Consider the following 21,197-nt stretch of genomic DNA (forward strand, 5'->3'; position numbering starts at 1 on the left):
AAAGAGTCGGTGAGTGTTTTCTCTAAAATCAGTTTTTCGTCTCCGCAATATTGCAAAGAATTTCTTCTATTAGGGCTTACGAAATGTATGTAAAATATATAAATTTTTACTATCATTTTTATAAAATATATCAACAGTTCACTGCGACATGTTTAACAAAGCATCAAGCTTTGTATTTAAATTATATAAATCTTGTTTAAAACTCAATTTTACCCTAAGCCCTAACGTATGCGGAGAAAGGTCGCATATATACATCAATTTTATCCTGATAAATAAAATATATTAAATACATTTAAATTAATAGTGGAATATTTTTCCGTATAGATAACGTTCATGACAAAAGCTACAAGCATTATTGGGGTCATCGAACGCTTAACGCTTTAAACTAATTCATCCGATTAGTCCTTTTAAACTCTTAATTCCAATTTACAGTGACTTTAAGAACTTTGTCATTTGTTTTTCTTCTGAATTATTATTGTGTATTGCAGATTAACTACATATAACGTTTTCAAGGATCTAAGTCTGATTGCTACCTTTAAATAATTAGGAAGTATTCATTTTATTATCGTAATGACTCCTTTTAGCGAACACCTAAAGATAACAATAAAATATGTTAGTAACTAATACTTCACCATCATAATTTTTTTTATTATTTAAAATTTTTAAAAGACAATAATTTCATTATTATTAGAGTCATTGAGGTAAAAAGAATTCGACAAACGACTTGTTCCTGACTGTGTGACATCACTACTGTATACCTACTAAGAACTTAACGTGCATCGCGATTGTAGTTTGAAAGTACTTAAGTTCTCACTATAAACATTCAGAACGTGAAAAGACAACTAAAACATTTAGAATAAAATACGATTTTATAGGTAATGTATTGTAATTTGTAACTAACTATACTGGCTCTCATGAAATTTCTAGTAAAATATACACCAACTAAAGATAATATAGTTCAGAAACTTACAAAACTACATGTCACGAATATCTATAGACGTCCAATAGTTCTGAGAACTTCCAATCGAAATATTTCCAGCCCAATAAATCAGCTACATAAGTTCCATCCAGAGGAAAAGCCTTTTCACTTATCACTGGCGAAACTTTGCCGAAAACAAGTTGTTAATAAACTAGTACACGCGGCCCTTTTGTGTCCGTTTATACGAAACAAAAACAAGAGTTCCAGTTAAATAGTTGACTATTGTGGATTCATAAAAGCCTCTCTGGCAACTGGAAGTACAATACCTGAAGTGTGTCAAGTTACCGGACGGTTTCTTTGTCTATGACGGCTCGTTGGCATACGTAATCTTGATCACGGAGTTTGGGAAGACTAGATACGGCTATGGCATACTATACCAAACCTCAATTTCCAGTTTATGCAAATATAGGTAAGAGCTAGCGCGCACGAGCAACTTTGTCTCCGCAACTATTTTGTCTCTCCCATCAATTGTATGGGAAGTTGCGTCGCTACGTGCGCGCACTTTCATACTAGCCCATGGGTGGAGAGACAAAATAGTTGCGGAGACAAAGTTGCTCGTGCGCGCTAGCTCTAAGGGTCAATAGTCATTACTCATTACTCATTAGGCTGTCATGTGAACCAAACTACGACGATCCTATTTTTAAGACAAGTACGACCAGGAGACCACTTCTTACATCGCAAAATTCGAGTATCAAAAAAAATCGTAAAGATGCCATGCCTTTGTAACATTAAAGATAGAAATACTTGGTATTTCCGACCTCGTTTTATGGAAATAATGTAAAAACAAGAACAAGCGTCATCCAGCATGATCCGCATCCACGATCTTGACGATGAATCACAATAACAAGTTGTTACAACGTTGATGGTATCAGGCAGTTGCCTAAGCACGTTTTCAGCTATGTGTACAGTTGGAGATGATTAGATAGGGAACATCGCAGATGTTGCAATTGCATTCCAGAAACAACGGGCATCATGAGTTGGGTTCTGAGTAGTTACAGATTGTTTGAATGCAGTCAGAGGATAGCGGTAAACTATACATATATATATTTGGTATAGTTAGTAGTTATGAAGAAACAGACCTTGTTATTTTACTGGAACTAGAACATTAGACCATCAAAATATATCTCGATTCGTGGAAACTTTGATGTGGAAATGTTCATCGTTAAAAGTCTATATAGACGAAGATTTATCTTTTAGATTTATTACATTTACTACCAGAAAAAACTGCTCTGCACTTTCGCAAGAATATTTTTGCCAATTGGCAATTGTTTCGCACTTGAAGTATCGGAGTAAAAACGAACAAAACGCACTGGCCCACGGTTACGATGAATGACTGCACAATGTTACGAGTTACGAGTCGAGTTATTTATAACCGGGTCTCCCGCGACGTTGTGATTTCGCGACGGGCTTGCTTCTCTCTCTTTGCTTACAAATATTATGGAATATCGGTAGCACACGATATACTGTTATCATCAGATAATGGATTTTAAGTTCTAGAGATATATGATAAAATTTTGCCGATAGACAAAATTCCAGGAACTCTATTGGTCTAATCTGATATTACATTGTACTCTTAAAAACACTTGATATAGATAATTGAAATAAATTTGAAACTTGTCAGAATAGTACGATTGCGATTGAAATTGAATTAATAAAGTTCAGAACGAATAAAACAGACTAAAACAATACGGGATTTCGTCGCATCGGAATAGTGAAATAAACTTTCAACAGTTCCAAAAAATAGAAAATACGATCGAAAGTCCAAATAGGAGGGTTGCATTTTATAATTCAATAACCCGACTGCGCCATACCAAATCGATATCTATTTCAACGCTGCTCATCAAATTAGAGAGAATACTACGTTAATTCGAGAAAAACAAGAGTCAATCGTTTTTAGCAGTGACGCTACTGAACAACCTTGAGTGCCGAGAAGCATGCCCACGCTGAACGATTTACTCGAAGATTTGTATTTAGGTCTCCGATCAATTGTTACGTAGACAGTTTGCGCAATGAATGTTGCGATGCTGGTGTCAAATTGACTGCCTTCAGTCATGCTATAACCCAGTTTGCTTCATTTCTTCATTAGATAATGTAGAACGGGTATGCACGTATTGTTTATCGTGTGGTCGTTAGTCTGTTGTTTCCGATGCTTCTATATTTTGCAAATTATGACGCTTTGTCGAAATCCAGAATCACATACTCCGTGCAAGTTAAACTTTTATGGATAAACTCTGTTCAAACTTATAGTACAACAAGTAAATAGCCATAAAGAGACGATGGGCAATATAAACTAAATAACTAGCGAATAAAACGAATGCTATTGAAGTTCATGCTACGAAAAGTGCATTATTTTACAAAGCAAAATGCATTTTATGAGGTAAAATAGATCGCAGACGCGCTAAAACAATAGAGAAATAACGAGCGGCGAAGTCATATTCATAAATAGTCACGTCTCGTTTCAAGTCAAATAACTCATTGACCCCTCGCGCCGATATCTTCAACGAGTACAAATGAGATTGTAATGAAAATATGACAAAATAACGTTTGTTTTCAGTCCGTGAGTCAGAGATGTCATTGGTAGCGGTTCCGATTTTACACGATAAGCGATGAGTCAGCAATACTGATTGCTGATTGAACAATTGCGGGGTTATCGTGATGTTTGTCGAAGATCTCATTCATTTGGAAGAACGACATAGCTGAGGCGCGGAAAATTCTTTGTGCGAAATGAAAATTGCGAACAAGTTGATCGTAGATGTCGAAGTTGTAAGCTTTGAAAGAATGTTGATAGTTGATTGGATGATTCATGATATACCAGTGGATGTATGAATAAACTATTGTACGGAAGGTATTGATTTTACTCATGGCTTTAGTGATGTGATTCTAATTAAAAGTTAATGGTTATTTGATTGATATATGACACCAATTTAATTCATAGATTCGTTATGCTAATGCCTTCTAAAAAAGCGGAGTTAAATAAATTTTGGTCACACAAAAATCTAACCTTCATAAGTATGAAATTACTTTTTTGGTCCTAAAATATTTTAAAATTATAAGTATGCTATTCCCGATTAAGCTGCAAGTTTGTGCATCAATCAATCAGTCAACATTAGTTTCATTAATTGGGTAGAAAAGATACGCCGAAGTTTCGATTTAAACGAGGAGCACTAGAAGAATCTATTGCCATTGATATTCAAATACATAACGGAAACGTTGCTCATACGCAATTCTTAAATGGATAACAGGATGTTGTATTAATACGAGGGTAGAATTACGAACTTGGTAATATCTGACCACTCTCCGACCTCTAGACGCGGCAAGTAAATGCACACATTTGTCTATCTATGATTACTGTAAGGGCGCGGTCACAACGGAGCCCTTGTGAGTCATAAATACAACAATGTTACATGATCATGTTAAGGGTGTTCATCGTGAGTTTAGGGTTTAGTTTAAAATTACAAAAGGATAAAGCTTTGCTATATATGCGAGTTGTAGGCATTGAAATGAGATTATGTACTATTATTATTCATTTATAAGTAGACGGATGTGTATAATTAGATAAATTATGTATAATAAGAAAGAAAGGCTGGTCGTAAAATTTTATCAAAATGGCTTGCGGTCTTTGAAATAGTAATAGTCAAATTATAATATTTGTCGGAGATCCCCCCCCCCTGATATTACCGAACGCAAGCGCATGACTCACGAAGTGCACTTGGACATGGCCGTGGTAGCGGACGGGCATTCAAGTGTTGGAGCTCGTGCCGAGCGGACTTGTCTGTTCGAGTCTATATCAGTCTCTATATTAGTTTGAGTTTAGATTCGCTATACAAAGTATTCATTTCAGTTTATTAGTGATCGTCAGTGTTAGATTCCGTTTATGTCTTTTGATGCTCGAAGTTACCCACGATGCCCACTGTAGAGGATATAACCAGCCCACGTAGTCCTAAAATCCAGCCGCCGCCGATATCAGAAGCGGGATTGCTTTGAGCACAAAGAATAAACGTGATTTTTACAATCGTCATGTGGTAATGTAGACGTGTTATAAAATTATTTTGGAGGTGCAAATAGTATCATGCGACGTTTAATCGTAGCCATAAGAAAACCGGTGAGTGCTTACAACATACAACAAGTGGAACAATAACGTGCGTGATGTAATGCCATTGTCCGTTGATCTGTGTTTTGAAAATAGCCGTTAAAGTTATTATTTGTTACTATTTGCTATTTATGATGCGTTAAAGTGCTTTGCAGTGTCTATCATGTCTCTTAATTTATTTTCTGGCAGCAGGGGACACAGTAAAGAGAATTGTTACCGTATTGTGTAGCGTAATGTGACTATGTTGAGCCCGCTGCGGCTGCTTGTGTTAACTTGCAGGGTGGCGAGCCAAGCGACGTGAGTGCCTGTCGGTGTGTGTCGTCGGGTTGTGTGCGTCAGTGGCCTCTTGGCGATATTATGTGAGCGTGAAGGAAGTTGCCACTTCAACCATGTTGTCGCGTGTTTCACGGTTTGACAAGCATTTGCAGCGTGTGGCCCTAGCTACTACTGAGATTGTTGCCGGGGATTGCTGCAGCGAGAGCTCAGGGCAGCCGTCTTTATGCGGTGAAGGGCTCCGCAAATTAGTGACATTTACAGGACAAGTGCGAGGCGTAACAGGGCTGCTACGCTGAATATGTGCTATCAATAAGTCTATGAGAATGAGAGAACTGCGAACTGCGTGTGAATGCCATTCGCAGACAGCAGATGGAGGGCGCGCGACGGATCAGCAGTCCTCTTAGTGTAGGGTTTAACCATCGCGAGTCATTTGTTTGTGTGGCGTGTCTGGCCACTTTGCATCGGAGTGCACGAGCGGATAAGGTGCTAATGATTGCACTAGGCATAGAATCACCGAAAACCAGCAGGTCAGGTTGCCTGAGCGCAATCATTGAGTCAACACGTGCCGTGTGGCAAACTTATGGACAACTGTGAGTCATACATGTTTAGTTTTGTTTCTTGGTAGGTACTGAGTGTATTCTTATCAGAGATATAATTGCTAGTAGCAAATTGACTAGTAAGCGTTTTTAATAATAACATTAATTTCAAAATAATCTGTTAACATATTGTAGACAGTTCATAACAAGGTTTATGGCAAGTTACAATAGGCGATTACTTTTTAGTAATTTTAATTTGTGTTGTGCCTAATCATAATTATGATAGCGATGCTAGCTTATTAGGTTGAGAAATTAAACACAAAGTTTACATGTGTGATATTCTAATGTGTTACATTATTGCGTAATAATGTTCTTGTTTGTAACAAGTCTGATACGACAAATTGTTTTGATTTTTATCACGCTTACATTGGCTTCTTTTATTGTTCGTATGTAACGGACTCGATTTTGAACTACCTACTTTAATGAGACAGATTCACTGTGTACATTTACTAAGGAATAGTGACAATACAATAATTTCATCTTATTGAAGCGTGTTGCTTGGTTAATTACGTTTCTCTCTATTATACACGGGTATACCGATAGAAGAAAGATACCTAGCGGTTTGGTAGGCTTACTTAGGGACATAAGTCCAACATGCAGAGGCGTGAATTTCAATTAGAGAATTTCAATGTGTTGTGTTTTAGTGTATTATTAGCACTAATTTACCATCTGAGTTACAGCTGTTGAAATGTGTCTGTTCTAAGGAGTTTTGTGCGTTGAACGAGCAGCAGATTGCGTAACAAAGTCAATGAGTTTTTAACAGCTGGATTAGTGAAACCAAGTAGCTATCTGGTTAGCTTCTGACGTGGAACAAGGTACAGTGCGTATCCAGATTGTAGTGAAGAGTGGAGTGGATGCTTTGAAGAAGGTAGTATCTTCTTTAAACCTATCCAAATGTAAGTTTTGAAAGCGAAGTGTTGAATACTTAGGCTTTGTTATTAAGGATGGTAAAGTACAGTCACATAGCTTATACAGCTTCTTATTTCTGTTTGTTTATTAACAGTTTTCTTAAATTATAGCACTATTGTTTATGCTTACAAGTTACAAGAGAAGTAAAAGTGATTAGTGATTACTCATCATCACATGAGCTAATCAGTCGAACGTTTATTAGTCTTTTAACATCACAGCCTATTCTTATGGTGTATGACCTCTGCAGTTCACATAGATGCGAGCGCGGATGGATGTGGTACTGAACTGATACGGAAACATGACGGTAGTAGCATCCAGTTGCTTACTACAGACGTAGAACTACTGCCTTAGAGACCAGGTTTTACTCCCATGCACACGAGACCGCAGTTTAAGTTGCAGCAGCATAGCAGTGGTTAATGCAGTTATGCACTTCAGGTATTATTTACAGGTTTGCAAGTTTGCAGTGGTGACTGATTGCAATTCGGTGGGAGCCGTTTAGTAAAAAGCAGAGTATTGTCTTCACGTGTTCACAGGTAGAGAGGGTCTGTCTCCAGTCTATCGACTCTAATATCATTCATGACAGAGATAAAGGGAGCTAGTATAAAGGATGTTGGTTGCCTTTCGAGTTTCGCGCAATGCACATTCGCTATCACAGTATGTATTTCGATTATTGCAAATTGTATGGGGCAGAATGAAGTCAACATAGCCGAGCTTTCTGTTGACTGGCTGCCAGGACCATGAGAGGCATTTGGACGTGCAGAATGAGTTGTTACATGTTGAGTTGACTGTTGTCTGGAAGACATATTATGCGGTAAGGGTGCAAATTATTTGTCAAGGTGCAGATAAAATGGTAAAAGATCAGTGGTACATAATATCCACGATTCAGTCATGCATCTGGGTTACATGTCTAAGTTCGGGCGTAAGTTCGTTGTGAACTTTATCACTTGCTAAATCTCTAAGCCTAGCTCGGGTAGAATTCAAGCTAAACTCTTAAGTTAGTATTTCGTGCACATTTATGCTACAGGGGAATTTAGAGGGAAGAATGATGTTGAGGAGTATGTTTAAGTCTAATTGATTCTTTCACCCGATATGTTTTGCTCTATTTCTTTAAAAATGTGTAGAGTGGTTTAGTAGTACTAGAAGTAGTATAACGGCACTAGAGGCCAGTGTTAATTTGTTTTGATAACTAGCCAGTACGATTGATAATCGGGCAGGTGCTTAGAAAGTAAATGTTTTCTCAGTTATTTTGTAAAAAAAAAGTTACATTAAGATGTAACTGACGAATACCTACGCTGATGTGTGCTCATGGCAGTCACCATTCATCATCGTCATCGATATAGTCCACTACTGGACATGGCGTCATCGTCAACATAATCAGCCTTTTGCAGTACACTGCTGGACATGGAAGTCATCATCATCGTCATCGTCAACATCATCTGCCTTTCGTAGTCACTGCTGAACATGGAAGTCGTCATCGTCATCATCATCAACATCATGAGCCTTTGGTTGTTCACTGCTAGACATAGCAGTAGAGTCTAGCAAACATCGATATTGTCAAGATGCGTTAGGTGACGTACGACTGGCAATGAACTTCACTATAAACCGTGTTACAAAAGCTAGATAGCTGAAGTAGCTATTATTTGTTAAAGGAGACTTTGGGATTAATGTCTGTAATTGATAATGAAGTCGATCAAGTTATGATAAAAGTAAAGCTTCTCTAAATGGAAATTTAATATTGGTGATGATCTTCTTTTCGAAATTGAGAAAATAAATCAAAGCAAGCTTGACTTGAAGTTGAAGGGTACGCTTAAAATTGTTGAGGTATAGTTATTAATGCCGCTTCAAATAATTAAATTCCAAAATCCTCACAACAGAGTCAGGAAAATATCCGACCACGAGGTTATTAGTAGTAGCTAGTAGTGGTAGTAGTTAAAATGACGTAAGAGCTTTGTGTAAAAGGGGAGATGTTAAATGTTTTATCTGGATTTTTGTTATGCATTGTAGTGCCTTTTGTTGAGTGGTAGTAGATACAGTTGAAATTTGTCTCTTGTCTTGTTCTTCGTTACGTTGGTGCGTTAACGAGTAATGTCGTTGAAGCGACGGGTTATCCTTGCTTTCGTTGGTGCAAAAGCAAGATGAGTCGTTGTAGCGACGACCTTCCTGAGATATCCTTGTTTTCGTTGTTGCGAACGCGAGATGAGTCGTTGTAGCGACGTTATTCAATGTTACCCTCATTTCGTTGGTGCGAAATTGTGGTGTGTCGTTGTAGCGACGATGTTCCGTGCTTTATTTATTTCGTTGGTGCGAAATTGCGGTGAGTCATTGTATTAACATTATTGAGTGTTGTGTTCGTTTCGTTGGTGCGAAATCGACATGTGTCGTTGGTGCGACATTATTCAGAGCTATTATGTTTCGTAGGTGCGAAATCAAGGAGAGCTGTTGGTGCGGCGCCGATTGATGAATAATGATTATTGTTTGTTTTAGTGACGACCTAAAATGGTTGACAAGAATCAGTATGGCCGAGCAGGATACTGTGAGTATGTAGTCTTTGCAGAGACCTCACACGAGGACGTGTGATCGTCAGAGATGGCCGTGTCGGAGATCCCCCCCCCCTGATATTACCGAACGCAAGCGCATGACTCACGAAGTGCACTTGGACATGGCCGTGGTAGCGGACGGGCATTCAAGTGTTGGAGCTCGTGCCGAGCGGACTTGTCTGTTCGAGTCTATATCAGTCTCTATATTAGTTTGAGTTTAGATTCGCTATACAAAGTATTCATTTCAGTTTATTAGTGATCGTCAGTGTTAGATTCCGTTTATGTCTTTTGATGCTCGAAGTTACCCACGATGCCCACTGTAGAGGATATAACCAGCCCACGTAGTCCTAAAATCCAGCCGCCGCCGATATATTAATTATTATGTATAAGGACTCGTGAATACTGAATACTGCACGTGCTTTAATGTTTCTAGGAAGCGGTTTTACCGTTTACGACGCCTTGAAATTCTCGTCTAAGTAATAATGTTTTAGCTATAATTTTACGAGTGTGTTTATTTAGCATCTTTCGAAAGACAAAGATCTATCCATTTCATGATATTGCATTCTTCGTAAGTGCATGGTAAAGACTAAAGTGTAAACTCTGTCTCGTATACTTATAAGTTATAAGTAAATACTATTATAACTATTAATAACATCTTCAATTTGTAGTCCAAATGATATACTGAGAATGAGCTGGATTAAAATGAAAGAAGGTTATAAGATTATTTCGCATTTATCAAACCACTTTTACCTTCATATGTAAATCTTTACTAATGTGCCAATCCCAGGAACCACGGGTCCGATTTGAAAAAATATATTACAGTTAAATAATCCGATTATTTTCAAGGAAAGCTATTGGCTATATATCATAACGCTGCCAATAGGAGCGGAATAATGTGGATATGAAAAAAAACGGGGCACAGCTAGTACTAAACAAGCACAAGCACATACTATGTATTACCGATACACCAAAATGACTAAAATTGGAAAGCAGTCACGAGAGGCATATTATATAAATTCAAAGAGCATTAATGCGGTATCGAGGATGCCTAAAGCTTATTTATTGCGTATAATAAACTTCACGTTCGCGTATCTCTACAATTTATGTGTTAACTTGAATAATATCCTTCGCCTTTGCTAGAACGTGCTCGAGTGTGGTTTTTTTGTAGGTCAAAAAAAAGTTTTGGCTTTGAAGAGCTCGACTTATGTATTTTTTTACGTGCCGGCCTTTAGCCTAAGGATATAACGCACGCGTCTAACAAGGCACTCTCGACTTTTTGTCCGCTGGTCTTTGTAAGATATGAGACAACAAATTGTCTCGCGATAAAGATAAGAACGGCCGGAGCACTCAGGGATAATGCGGCTTCCTGGTGCCGAAAGAGTTCTTCAAAATCCAATGTTTATTAAGGACATTCTTTCATAAATGAACTTGTAAATTTATCAACCGAGCACTCAATGTTACAACTTCTAAAGAAGCGAATAAGAATTCAATAAAAATCAATGTTTGAAATTTTTAGGAGTAAAAATTCAATTTATTCCATCTTGCTATGCATCTATGCTAATGAAAGTGTGTTTAGATTTCAATTTTGTTTGCTACATTGCTGATAGAAATGCTTATTAGTAGAATAATGATAATGGACCATAATGGACCCAGTATGAGTAGAACATTTTTGTGTGTTATAGAAAGTTGTTTTCTCTCGGATTAGTAGCTGCATTAATATGTGTTTAAATAGGTGTTAAACTGTTACTTTCAAAATCATTTAATTGTATTTATACTAATTTAGTGTTTGAACTGCTCAATTTTCACTATACAACCCGTTATTTTTTCTTGTATCATGTGTAGGGTTTTAATTTTTAAAATGATTTTTATTCCAATTTATATCCAACTTCACTTTCACTGACATTCTCTAGTATTAAATGATTTTTTCTTTGTCCACAGTGCCGTTGGTAAAACATGTCTGCTCATCAGTTACACAACAAATGCCTTCCCCGGCGAGTACATACCTACAGTGTGAGTACAATTATGTTTTACTTTACCTCAACTCTATCATATCCATCCAGGATCTTAATGATTATAAACATTTTGGCAATCTTAGCAGATACAACGCCGAACATGTAAAAATGTTGGTCTTGCGAAAGCAAGGGATTTCATTCACTTGTGATTAGTCAGAACTTCCATAATATTCGACTAGGATAATTTGGACACACTTGTGTGAAAATTCCTTAGCGGTTAATCTCTGTCAGGGCGCTTGTGCACTACAAGGAATTTTACTGTCCGGCATTCCGATTTTTTACGGTCCGGTTTGGCATGAAAAATCCGATGAATTGGCTTGTGCACCTGTCCGTCTTTACTCGGATCAGTGCGGTACAGTTCAAGGAAGTTTGGCGGTAGAATGCTATCATATTTTTTTTGCATTTTACAAGAAACGAGTAAAAAATATAGAAGATGAAATATTATATTACTTCGTAAGATATATTATTCTATAAAAAGTAAAGTTCCGTAAGAGATTTAAAATGCGTGTTTCACTTATTTATTTTAATCGGTGACGAGGAGCTAAAGCTATTCCCACTTGAACTTTAACTTACCAACACTTACTTAGATAATAATTATAGGTCAATGTATATAAAAATAACAATACCGACTTTTCAAATCACATTGCCAGCTAAAAGGAAGTAAAACAAGAGCTTGCTTTCAATTGGCATATGCTGTAAAAAGAGTAAAATCCAAGCAAGTGGGCATTCGAAAACAATTATATGTACAACGACTCGTAGACACAAAAAACCATCCGGAATAGGGAAAAGTGAAATGTCGGACAGTAAAATTACGTATAGTGGACAAGCCAGCATTTAGATTAATGGCGTGCCATACCGGACCGTAAAAAATCGGAATGCCGGACAGTAAAATTCCTTGTAGTGCACAAGCGCCCTCAGGGTTGGCCGCAACCGTAAAACACAGGAAAACAAACGGAGAGAACTCCCACAAATTTTTATATAAAGTACAGAGTTAACTCAAGTACCTATTCACTGAAGCAATTGAAGTAATTGCTCGATTTAAATATGTTAATTTAACAGTACCGTTTTATACAATAATTTGTAGTTTCACTTTACATATTTTATGCTGAAACAACAGGACCGCGAGTCGAATTAGTTTGTCTTTATACATGGAAACAATCAAATATGTAAATTGATACAGAATTAAGCAACAGATATGGTAAACTATTAAAATGATGATAGAATTGTTAAAGACCAACTGGTCCGTCCCACGTAGGTACGAAATAAGTTCGTGAGAAATTATTTGTGTATCAGATTGTCTCAACTGGTTTCTGTGTGAACATATAAGGTAATGGACAAAAACTTTACTATTCTAATCACTAAGTAATTTGCTTTGTAGATTTTTTAAGGCGGGCAATCATTGGATGCCTTAGCTTAATGCAATAATATTTTTAAATTGTTATCTATTGATCGTCTTTAGTATTTATTATGAACTAGCGGTCCGCCCCGGCTTCGCCCGTGGTACATGTTTACGTTTTCTCTACATAAGAACCATCCTCGTACTTCAAGGAATATAATAAAAAAAGAATTATCGAAATCGGTTCAGCCGTTCTCGAGTTATGCGCTTACCAACACATTTTGCGATTCATTTTTATATATAAGACTAGCGGTCCGCCCCGGCTTCGCCCGTGGTACATGTTTACGTTTTCTCTACATAAGAACCATCCTCGTACTTCAAGGAATATAATATAAAAAGAATTATCGAAATCGGTTCAGCCGTTCTCGAGTTATGCGCTTACCAACACATTTTGCGATTCATTTTTATATATAAGAAGATTAAAGTTTCTACATTTTATTCGATTTGTTGACTCTACTATCTACTATTGAATAATAACTCCAAGCTCATGAAAGATATAGCTTTTAAGAAATGTATTTTAAACAAGCGGTCCGCCCCGGCTTTGCCCGTGGTACATAATATTTACGTTTTCTCTACATAAGAACCATCCTCGTACTTCAAGGAATATAATAAAAAAATAATTATCGAAATCGGTTCAGCCGTTCTCGAGTTATGCGCTTACCAACACATTTTGCGATTCATTTTTATATATAAGAGAAGATGAACAGCCGTAAGAAAGTAATTGTTTGTCGTTAAGCACCATTACAGATTTTTTTCAAAAAAATTTATATTTCAAATTTTATTTTCTGTCTAGACTTGAGAAATCGTTAACGATACTCCTTTCAATATTCTTCTTTAGCTCTTTTTCATACAATATTAAACGTCCATATTACCTCTACAGGAATAACTGAATTAATGAAATTGCCTACGTATAATGTTCTTTATCACACTTGTAATGTGATCATGTAAGAAATATCTCGAAAACATTCGTCGAGCAAAATTAAATCGGTCCAGTTTCATAGAATAGATAGTCGTCTTCTTTAAAATAGAAATTTGATCTGTATCGATTGCAAGTCAGTAGTCTGGTTGCATCAATTTACGATTAAAGCCAAATCATTGGCTAAAATGGTGTCAAATATATTTTAACATTATAGACAACATAAAATAGACTTGTTGTTGTGTATTGCATGAATATTCTGCAGTAAACGATGTTGAAATAAATAAATTCTGAATCATCAATGTGTAGTTCTATGAAAGTAAATTGAACTGAAAGAAATGTGAAGAGGATGATAAAAAATACTTCAGTTTTAAATTAACCTCTTATTGAAAGTGGAGTAAGAAGCCTCGTCGACTCTATATTTAAAATACAAGTGCATAAAGATGAGTAATGTGTATTAATGTTGGAGTTTTACAAACAACTCGTATGTAACCAGTTAAAATAAATATTATGAATGTAGATAAACTGTCGCATGACAAATGCAGGTCTTTATACCATTTTAAACCAATCTTTGAATATATTAACTTCGTTATCAATAAACTAAGTAGAGATAGATACTTAAACAATTACTCATTGAAGCGAAAGTTTTATCTATTTCAGATAAGATGCAGTTCAGAATTTTCCGTTCAGGTTAACTTTTGAATATTTCTAATACGTATTGCTTCCGCGTGATTACACTTTATATTACTCGTGAACTTTGCACTGCTGAATGTTATTACTAAAGTTATGTTAGTATTTTGCATCCGTTTAAATTTCGTCTAAAATTTTTGGAAAGTTTTAACATTTAGATCGTTAATTTTCGCAATGGTCACACACATCAGCAGTGTTTAATATCATATAGTTGATGTATAGGTAGTAGTGATGACACTTGATTGTACCTATAGTAGATTTCATTTCTACCCACATTATAGTCAATTGTAAGATTAAATATAATAATTGGTCTTACCACAAAACAAATTTAAACACAGTCTATCTTTAAACAGGGATTTGTTGATTTAATAGTGGTCTATGTGATACACGACAAAACCAGATTAAAGAGAACCCGCGCTTAAAGTTAAACCCTGTCTAAAGTTTTTTGTGGTCAGGCAGAATATGTCTACGATTATGGCCAGTGAACATATTGCTAATTTTATTATGATTAAACAATAAAGCTCGGATGTCGATTACTAAGAAATGCGCCACCTGCCGCTCTGAGAAAGAGTTAGTCACGTCCGCTACAACGTGGGTTATCGAAAAGTAGCAGATGTGTGGCACTTTAGTTGATTCAATTATATACAATATGTTTTAAAATTGATAAATGGCTTTGTTCGCCGTAACTACGTATTGATACAACATACTACGTATAAAGTATACGTGGTAAAAATCATGGTTGGATTAGTCCAATGAAGCAGTGTTTTAACCTCTTAGCTTTTCGAAAGGCAGTCTGTCTCAGATGATTTCCAATAGCCTTTTGTATTCTGACATTGTACCTGATTTCTGGCTAGAATCTGATTCAGGAACTATGATAATAATGCAAGTCATTCTTAAAAGCTGGTTGAATTGAGCTGTGGAAAAAGCTCAATACACTTAAAGCGGATTCAGAAAAACTATATCAAACCATTAATTTTATTAAAACATTCCAACTCAAGGGTTTTCGCTTAATTAATACGATGTCCACTTGTAGATAGTGCATCTAGCACGACGACACGAACACTGCTCATTTGGATACGTGGTTTCGAGAATAAGGTCACGATTTTAATGTTAGACGCTAATTTGTACATGGAGTGACATACTGACATTGCTGACGTAGTCTAGTTAGATATATTTATCATTAAAATAAGTAAGAGCTTAGAGAAATCTAGCATTAAAAATGGCTAGTAGAGGATTTCTATGAAATGAATAGTTATGTAAATAGACATAAATCGATACCAACTTTGATGCATTGCCTTACATAATAAAATGTCTTTAGAAGCTTAGCGAACCCAAACACGAAATGAAATTAACAATAAACCTATCTTACCTGTCCCCCTACAATGGCCCATCTATATTGACTTCTAAAATTAAAGAAGCTTAACAAACGCGAAATGAATTTATAATAAACCTATCCATCTATCTTACCTTTTCCCCCAACAATGGTCCATCTATAACTTCTCAAGATAAATTCCCGCTAATCAACCCTTATATCTCGCAGATTCGACAACTACTCAGCGAATGTGATGGTAGACGGCAAGCCGATCAACCTCGGCCTCTGGGATACCGCCGGGCAGGAGGACTACGACAGGCTCCGTCCGCTCTCCTACCCGCAAACGGACGTGTTCCTAATATGCTTCTCGCTCGTCAACCCGGCTTCCTTCGAGAACGTTCGGGCTAAGGTATGAAGGAGGATTTAGAATTAATAGTATAACGCAAAATATAAACGAGAAAATAGAAAATATACCGTATATTGTGTCAATCGTTTTACAATACATAGTTGTAAAGCTATGTAGGTAATTTTTAAGTAAAAATATGGAAAATTTTATCAATGGAGAAATAGACAAGTGTCTAGGAAGTATAAGTGTGTTCGAGTTCGAGTGATTCGAGCTAATTTTAAATGTACTCGCGCCAACTCAAAATACATTTTACAGCACTATACTATTTTCACACTAAAATTAATCAAAACAAAACTGTTCCAAATTTCAGTGGTACCCCGAAGTGCGGCATCACTGTCCGTCGACGCCGATCATCCTCGTGGGGACGAAGCTCGACCTGCGCGAAGACAAGGACACCATCGAGAAGCTGAAGGACAAGAAACTAGCTCCCATCACCTACCCACAGGTAATTTATACTTGGTTTAAATTAAAGAAATTGTTAAGTAAGTCTCTACTTAAATTGAGACAGTTCTGAATATCTGTATTTGTGCTTGTTACGTACATTCACACTGTACAAACTTTGAAGGAAAAGACCTTATTAATATGTTATTAACAGTCATTTTACCAATTATTTAAAAATGTAAAACTAAAATTTTCAATTTAATTGTGCTTTAATATTGCCAAAAAAATAAAGTAATAATTATATTAAACAGTATAACACATCTCATCAATCAATTTCACAACATCTAAATGTCCAAATTCCGATATTTTTACATGTTTAACCCATTGAGCCCCGAACGGCCCGATCGGTCCACGACACAATAGATTTTCTATTGTGTCTGTGATTCCGGGGCCTGAGTTATTAATAACATATTAGCTCAATTAAAACTTATTCTTACGTTCCAGGGCCTAAGTATGGCGAAGGAGATTGGCGCGGTGCGGTATCTAGAATGTTCCGCGCTCACGCAGAAGGGCCTCAAGACGGTGTTCGACGAGGCGATCCGCGCCGTGCTGTGCCCCGTGCAGCCCGTCAAGGTGAAACGGAAGTGTGTGCTGCTGTAAGGGCTGCATAGGTGAGCTTCTAGAACATTCTCCAACTTTCTACATAGAATATAGACTAATATAACGCATTTCATTAAAGAAACGAATCTTAAATGGCGGCGCTTATCATTCCCTCTCGCTTACACACAGCCGTACGGCATGCAAAAAAAATAGGGAAAAGTAAAATAACTAAAATGTATTTTATTTTCCCTATAATCATTTTTATCATAAACTAGCAGTCCGCCCCGGCTTCGCCCGTGGTACATATTTACGTTTTCTCTACGTAAGAACCATCCTCGTACTTCAAGGAATATAATAAAAAAGAATTAACGAAATCGGTTCAGCCGTTCTCAAGTTATGCGCTTACCAACACATTTTGGAATTCATTTTTATATTATAGAAGATGACAATTATGTATTTGCGATAATAAATAATGTTTTATTGGAATTTAACATAATATGTTCTTTGGGAAAAGTTGTTCAGTTTAATGGGCTCATTACGAGTATTATGGGGATTTTGTTGCATTCTGTTTACGTAAATATGATAATTCATATAAATACACAAATACCACAACAAAAAAGTTTGTGAACAAACAAATTGAAATAATTAATAAAATAACTATCCATTTACGTTATTTTTATTTTCTTTTTTGCTGACCCTACCATATGTCAGTGTCATTGAAGATTCGTCTTCTTTAATGAAACGCATTATACTGATCACTTACATTCGCACGAATCCGTGAACCCACATGTGTAAATGATTTTTCTTTATATGAACGCAAACATTGGTAGCTTGTACGAATGTTTTCACGCAAGTGAGTGACTCAAGATGAAACGAAAGATCTTCTGTAGATGAAACGAAGTTTCTAGAACGATATTAAGTGGCAAGTTACGATAATTTGTACTTTACCAAATGTTTTCAATATCAAAATCATTTCCCCATAACTATTATTTTTATTTGTAAATATCTTCGTTGTCCACAGATAGTGTAGTAAAGCTGAAGCTAGTGCAAACAGCATTGCTAGCAACAAGCCGCACCACCATCCGTCGAATGCGACACCAAAGTGCGCTGACACAAACAATGGACTGCAAATGCATACATAGATGTTAATTTTTAACGTTAATAATCATTAATGTAACGTGGATGTGAGTGAGGTCCGTATATGTAAACGCTTTTGTATTATCTGTGAAATGACATTGACACTTGTCTATGGTCACAATATGGCAGTCGTTTTATACAATTTTAAACGTAATATTTCGTATTTTTTGGGTGCTTTCTCTGACGCTGGAAATAGAATTAATACATTCCTACATTAATTAAAAGTTGTTTGCCCACCACTTGTTTTTTATTGTCGTACATTTGGCACTGACCACACGGATCAGTGGTCCTTCGTTTGACGTGGAATTGTTAAATTTTATGTTAGGCAGAGATTATATTTTTCGATTATTGCTTATTTTTGTTTCCATTGTTGTATTTCATGGTAGTTTTCGATAAGTACATATTCAGTATTCGCTAAGAGTTTACATGTGTATGTATATTGTAAGATTTTAACAGCATTGATTACAGTGAAATAAATATACATTATTATTGGCGAATGTTCTACAGCGATCGAGAGCGAGGTACAAGAATATTTAAAGGTTTTATAAGTATTATTGTTTAAGTTTGATACAAAATTATTTCTAAAGTTCTTTCGGAGGCACCCGCATTGTCGATGCGGTAATACATATCGTCAGAAGCTAAATAAGCTATAACAGTAGATTACAATGATATCTTCATTTATACCTGACCTTTAAAAGGTTTAAAATTAAATTCCAAATAAAATAAATCAAAGTTTAAATTGCACAGCAATATTATTTTAAGAACAGATAAAAAAATATAATAAAAATCTCAACGTTTTTAAAACCCACAGCCAAGCCAAGCAAAATTATTATCTTAGTATTACGTCACAATACCCCGTCTAAAATAAAGCCAGTTTAAATTTGTTCAATATTTTTAATAAATAGATGTATGATGAAGATATCATATATCGTATTAACTACTGCATTACACCGCACAATTAAACATAGCATTAACCGACCGAATTTAAGAGGACAACACTTATATCGTTCTCTGCTATTGTCATTCTCCTTCTAAATTCGATCGCATAGATTAGTTCAAGGAGGCATTTTCGCTAAATGTGATACCGGGTTTAGGCTATAATTGACTATATTCGATTTACGGCCTCTAGCTATTTTATTCCTGTACGCTATCGACATGTTATGTATTCGTTTTTATTGTGTAGTGGCGAGTTAATTATTGTCTAAATCCACTCCTAAGGTTATAAGGTTAAATAGTTATTACACGTATGGAATATGGACGCGTCTAAGGTGTGTGCAATTGTTACTGCTTGTTGTCACCCTCATTTCGACGTTACGATTACGATGCCATAGACTATATTCGTTAATTTTAAAATTTGAAAATAGAACTATGTAGTAGTTGCTTAACTTTTTAAAAGCATCAACAATTGCACAAAATAGGTTCATAGGAATAAGGTTTTAATGTATGTATTGTTCAGATGCAAATATTTAGAAGAATGAGCATGTAAATAAATGTAATTTAGTTTTTAATAAAATATGTAATCGTACGCACCATTTGATTTGGTGTTGCATTTTTTATATTTAGAAGGAATCATTTCATAGTGGGCTTTGAACGCATTTTATATTAGTTCAAATGTATTCGGTTAGAAATAAATAAATATGTTATATAAACAATTTTAATATTTTTATTCGTGTACGCGCTAACTTGAATATCGATAAATATTGTCAAGCATTAGTAAATTGTCAAAAATAAGTACTATTCAAAATGCAATTTTTATTATTTGGTATAAAGTATTTTTAATTTTCATTTCATATATTTAAACAATGTTTTTGATGTTTTATGTAACTCACTAAATGGTAGCACATAACCTCTATATTTTAGTCCAAATTTATCAATTTTGTAACCTATGTATAAATCGGTGTTAGCTTATAAATTTGTTATGTAAGGCTTACCATACTGTTTGTTAATGTCCCTTTAACTGAAAATACACAAGTATCAATCTTGTCAGTTTTTATACTTTTACTTTAGTTTTTGATATATTTTTTTTGTAAGTTGAAGATGATTTCACACGATTTTCTTTTTTTAAATGTTTTGCATGAATAAAGAACATCGAATCACCTACACTTATCAATAAATGATGTTACAAATAAAATGATAATTTCAATTACAACCACGATTACGTTGTGAGTTAGAAAAAGATCAACAACTTGAATGACTTTAAATTAAAAGAAGGAGAACTTTAAAATTGTATGTTGCCAGTTTTTAGAAATTCATTAAAAGTCGGGAGTTTTACTCGTGTAACGTAATAAATTCTGGTAATATGTATTCATTTGTTCTTTATAAACTATCTGAAATATGTAAACATTAATAAAGTTTAAATATTCAGGTTTAACTAATAATTATGATTTAAACTTTAAACAAATGGTAAGCCTAATTGTTATTAATAATTGTGTATTCGAAGTAAGTGTCCCCGCTTTTAGTAACAGCTTGTATTATATTATTTTTCTACAATAAAACGTATATGTAAGGTACGCCGTATGCAACTGAAGTGTCGAGTAATTCTTCCAAATATTGTGAAGCCTCTGAATAATTCAAAATATATTTATATTAACTGTTCAAGTGTGTGTTTTATTTGCAATCGCCTTTGCCGTTCACTTAAAAGACAATTATCGTTAATTTTTTTCTCAAGGGCCTATTATTATCTATTGTGTGATAAGCAAGCTACTCAATATCCAATTTAACATTTAATTGAAAAAGTAACCTTTTTCATTATGTTCATAATTCTCGGGGATTCCCAACTAAGTTATCATAATATTATATCCTAGGTCATACAAATATGATTATTTCCTATTTGTTATACCTAGTGAGCAAAATGGTACACGCAGCATTTTTATTCAGTGATATTGTTGATGAAATATTTTAATATCATGTCAAATAATCATTTTATAATTTAATCTCGTTAAAAAAAGCCAACCGAATAA

At 35.4% G+C, this 21,197-nt stretch overlaps 1 protein-coding gene across 1 annotated transcript in view; it reads left to right on the plus strand.

Moving 5' to 3' along the window:
- Positions 1-20,835, plus strand: part of Rac1 (ras-related protein Rac1) — a 40,846-nt gene extending 20,011 nt beyond the window's left edge. The window contains exons 2-6 of the mRNA XM_089698421.1: positions 11,326-11,397; positions 15,942-16,122; positions 16,430-16,564; positions 17,005-17,171; positions 18,122-20,835. Coding sequence (XP_089554547.1) covers positions 11,326-11,397; positions 15,942-16,122; positions 16,430-16,564; positions 17,005-17,160 — 544 coding nt within the window. The 3' untranslated portion in view covers positions 17,161-17,171; positions 18,122-20,835. The remainder of the gene's footprint in view (positions 1-11,325; positions 11,398-15,941; positions 16,123-16,429; positions 16,565-17,004; positions 17,172-18,121) is intronic.
- Positions 20,836-21,197: the final 362 nt, after the last annotated feature.

The sequence above is a fragment of the Colias philodice genome, chromosome 8 (assembly GCF_061535455.1).
Source record: "Colias philodice isolate Cphi_HAF_F1 chromosome 8, ilColPhil1 Martin Lab GWU primary, whole genome shotgun sequence".
Taxonomy (NCBI): Eukaryota; Metazoa; Arthropoda; class Insecta; order Lepidoptera; family Pieridae; genus Colias; species Colias philodice.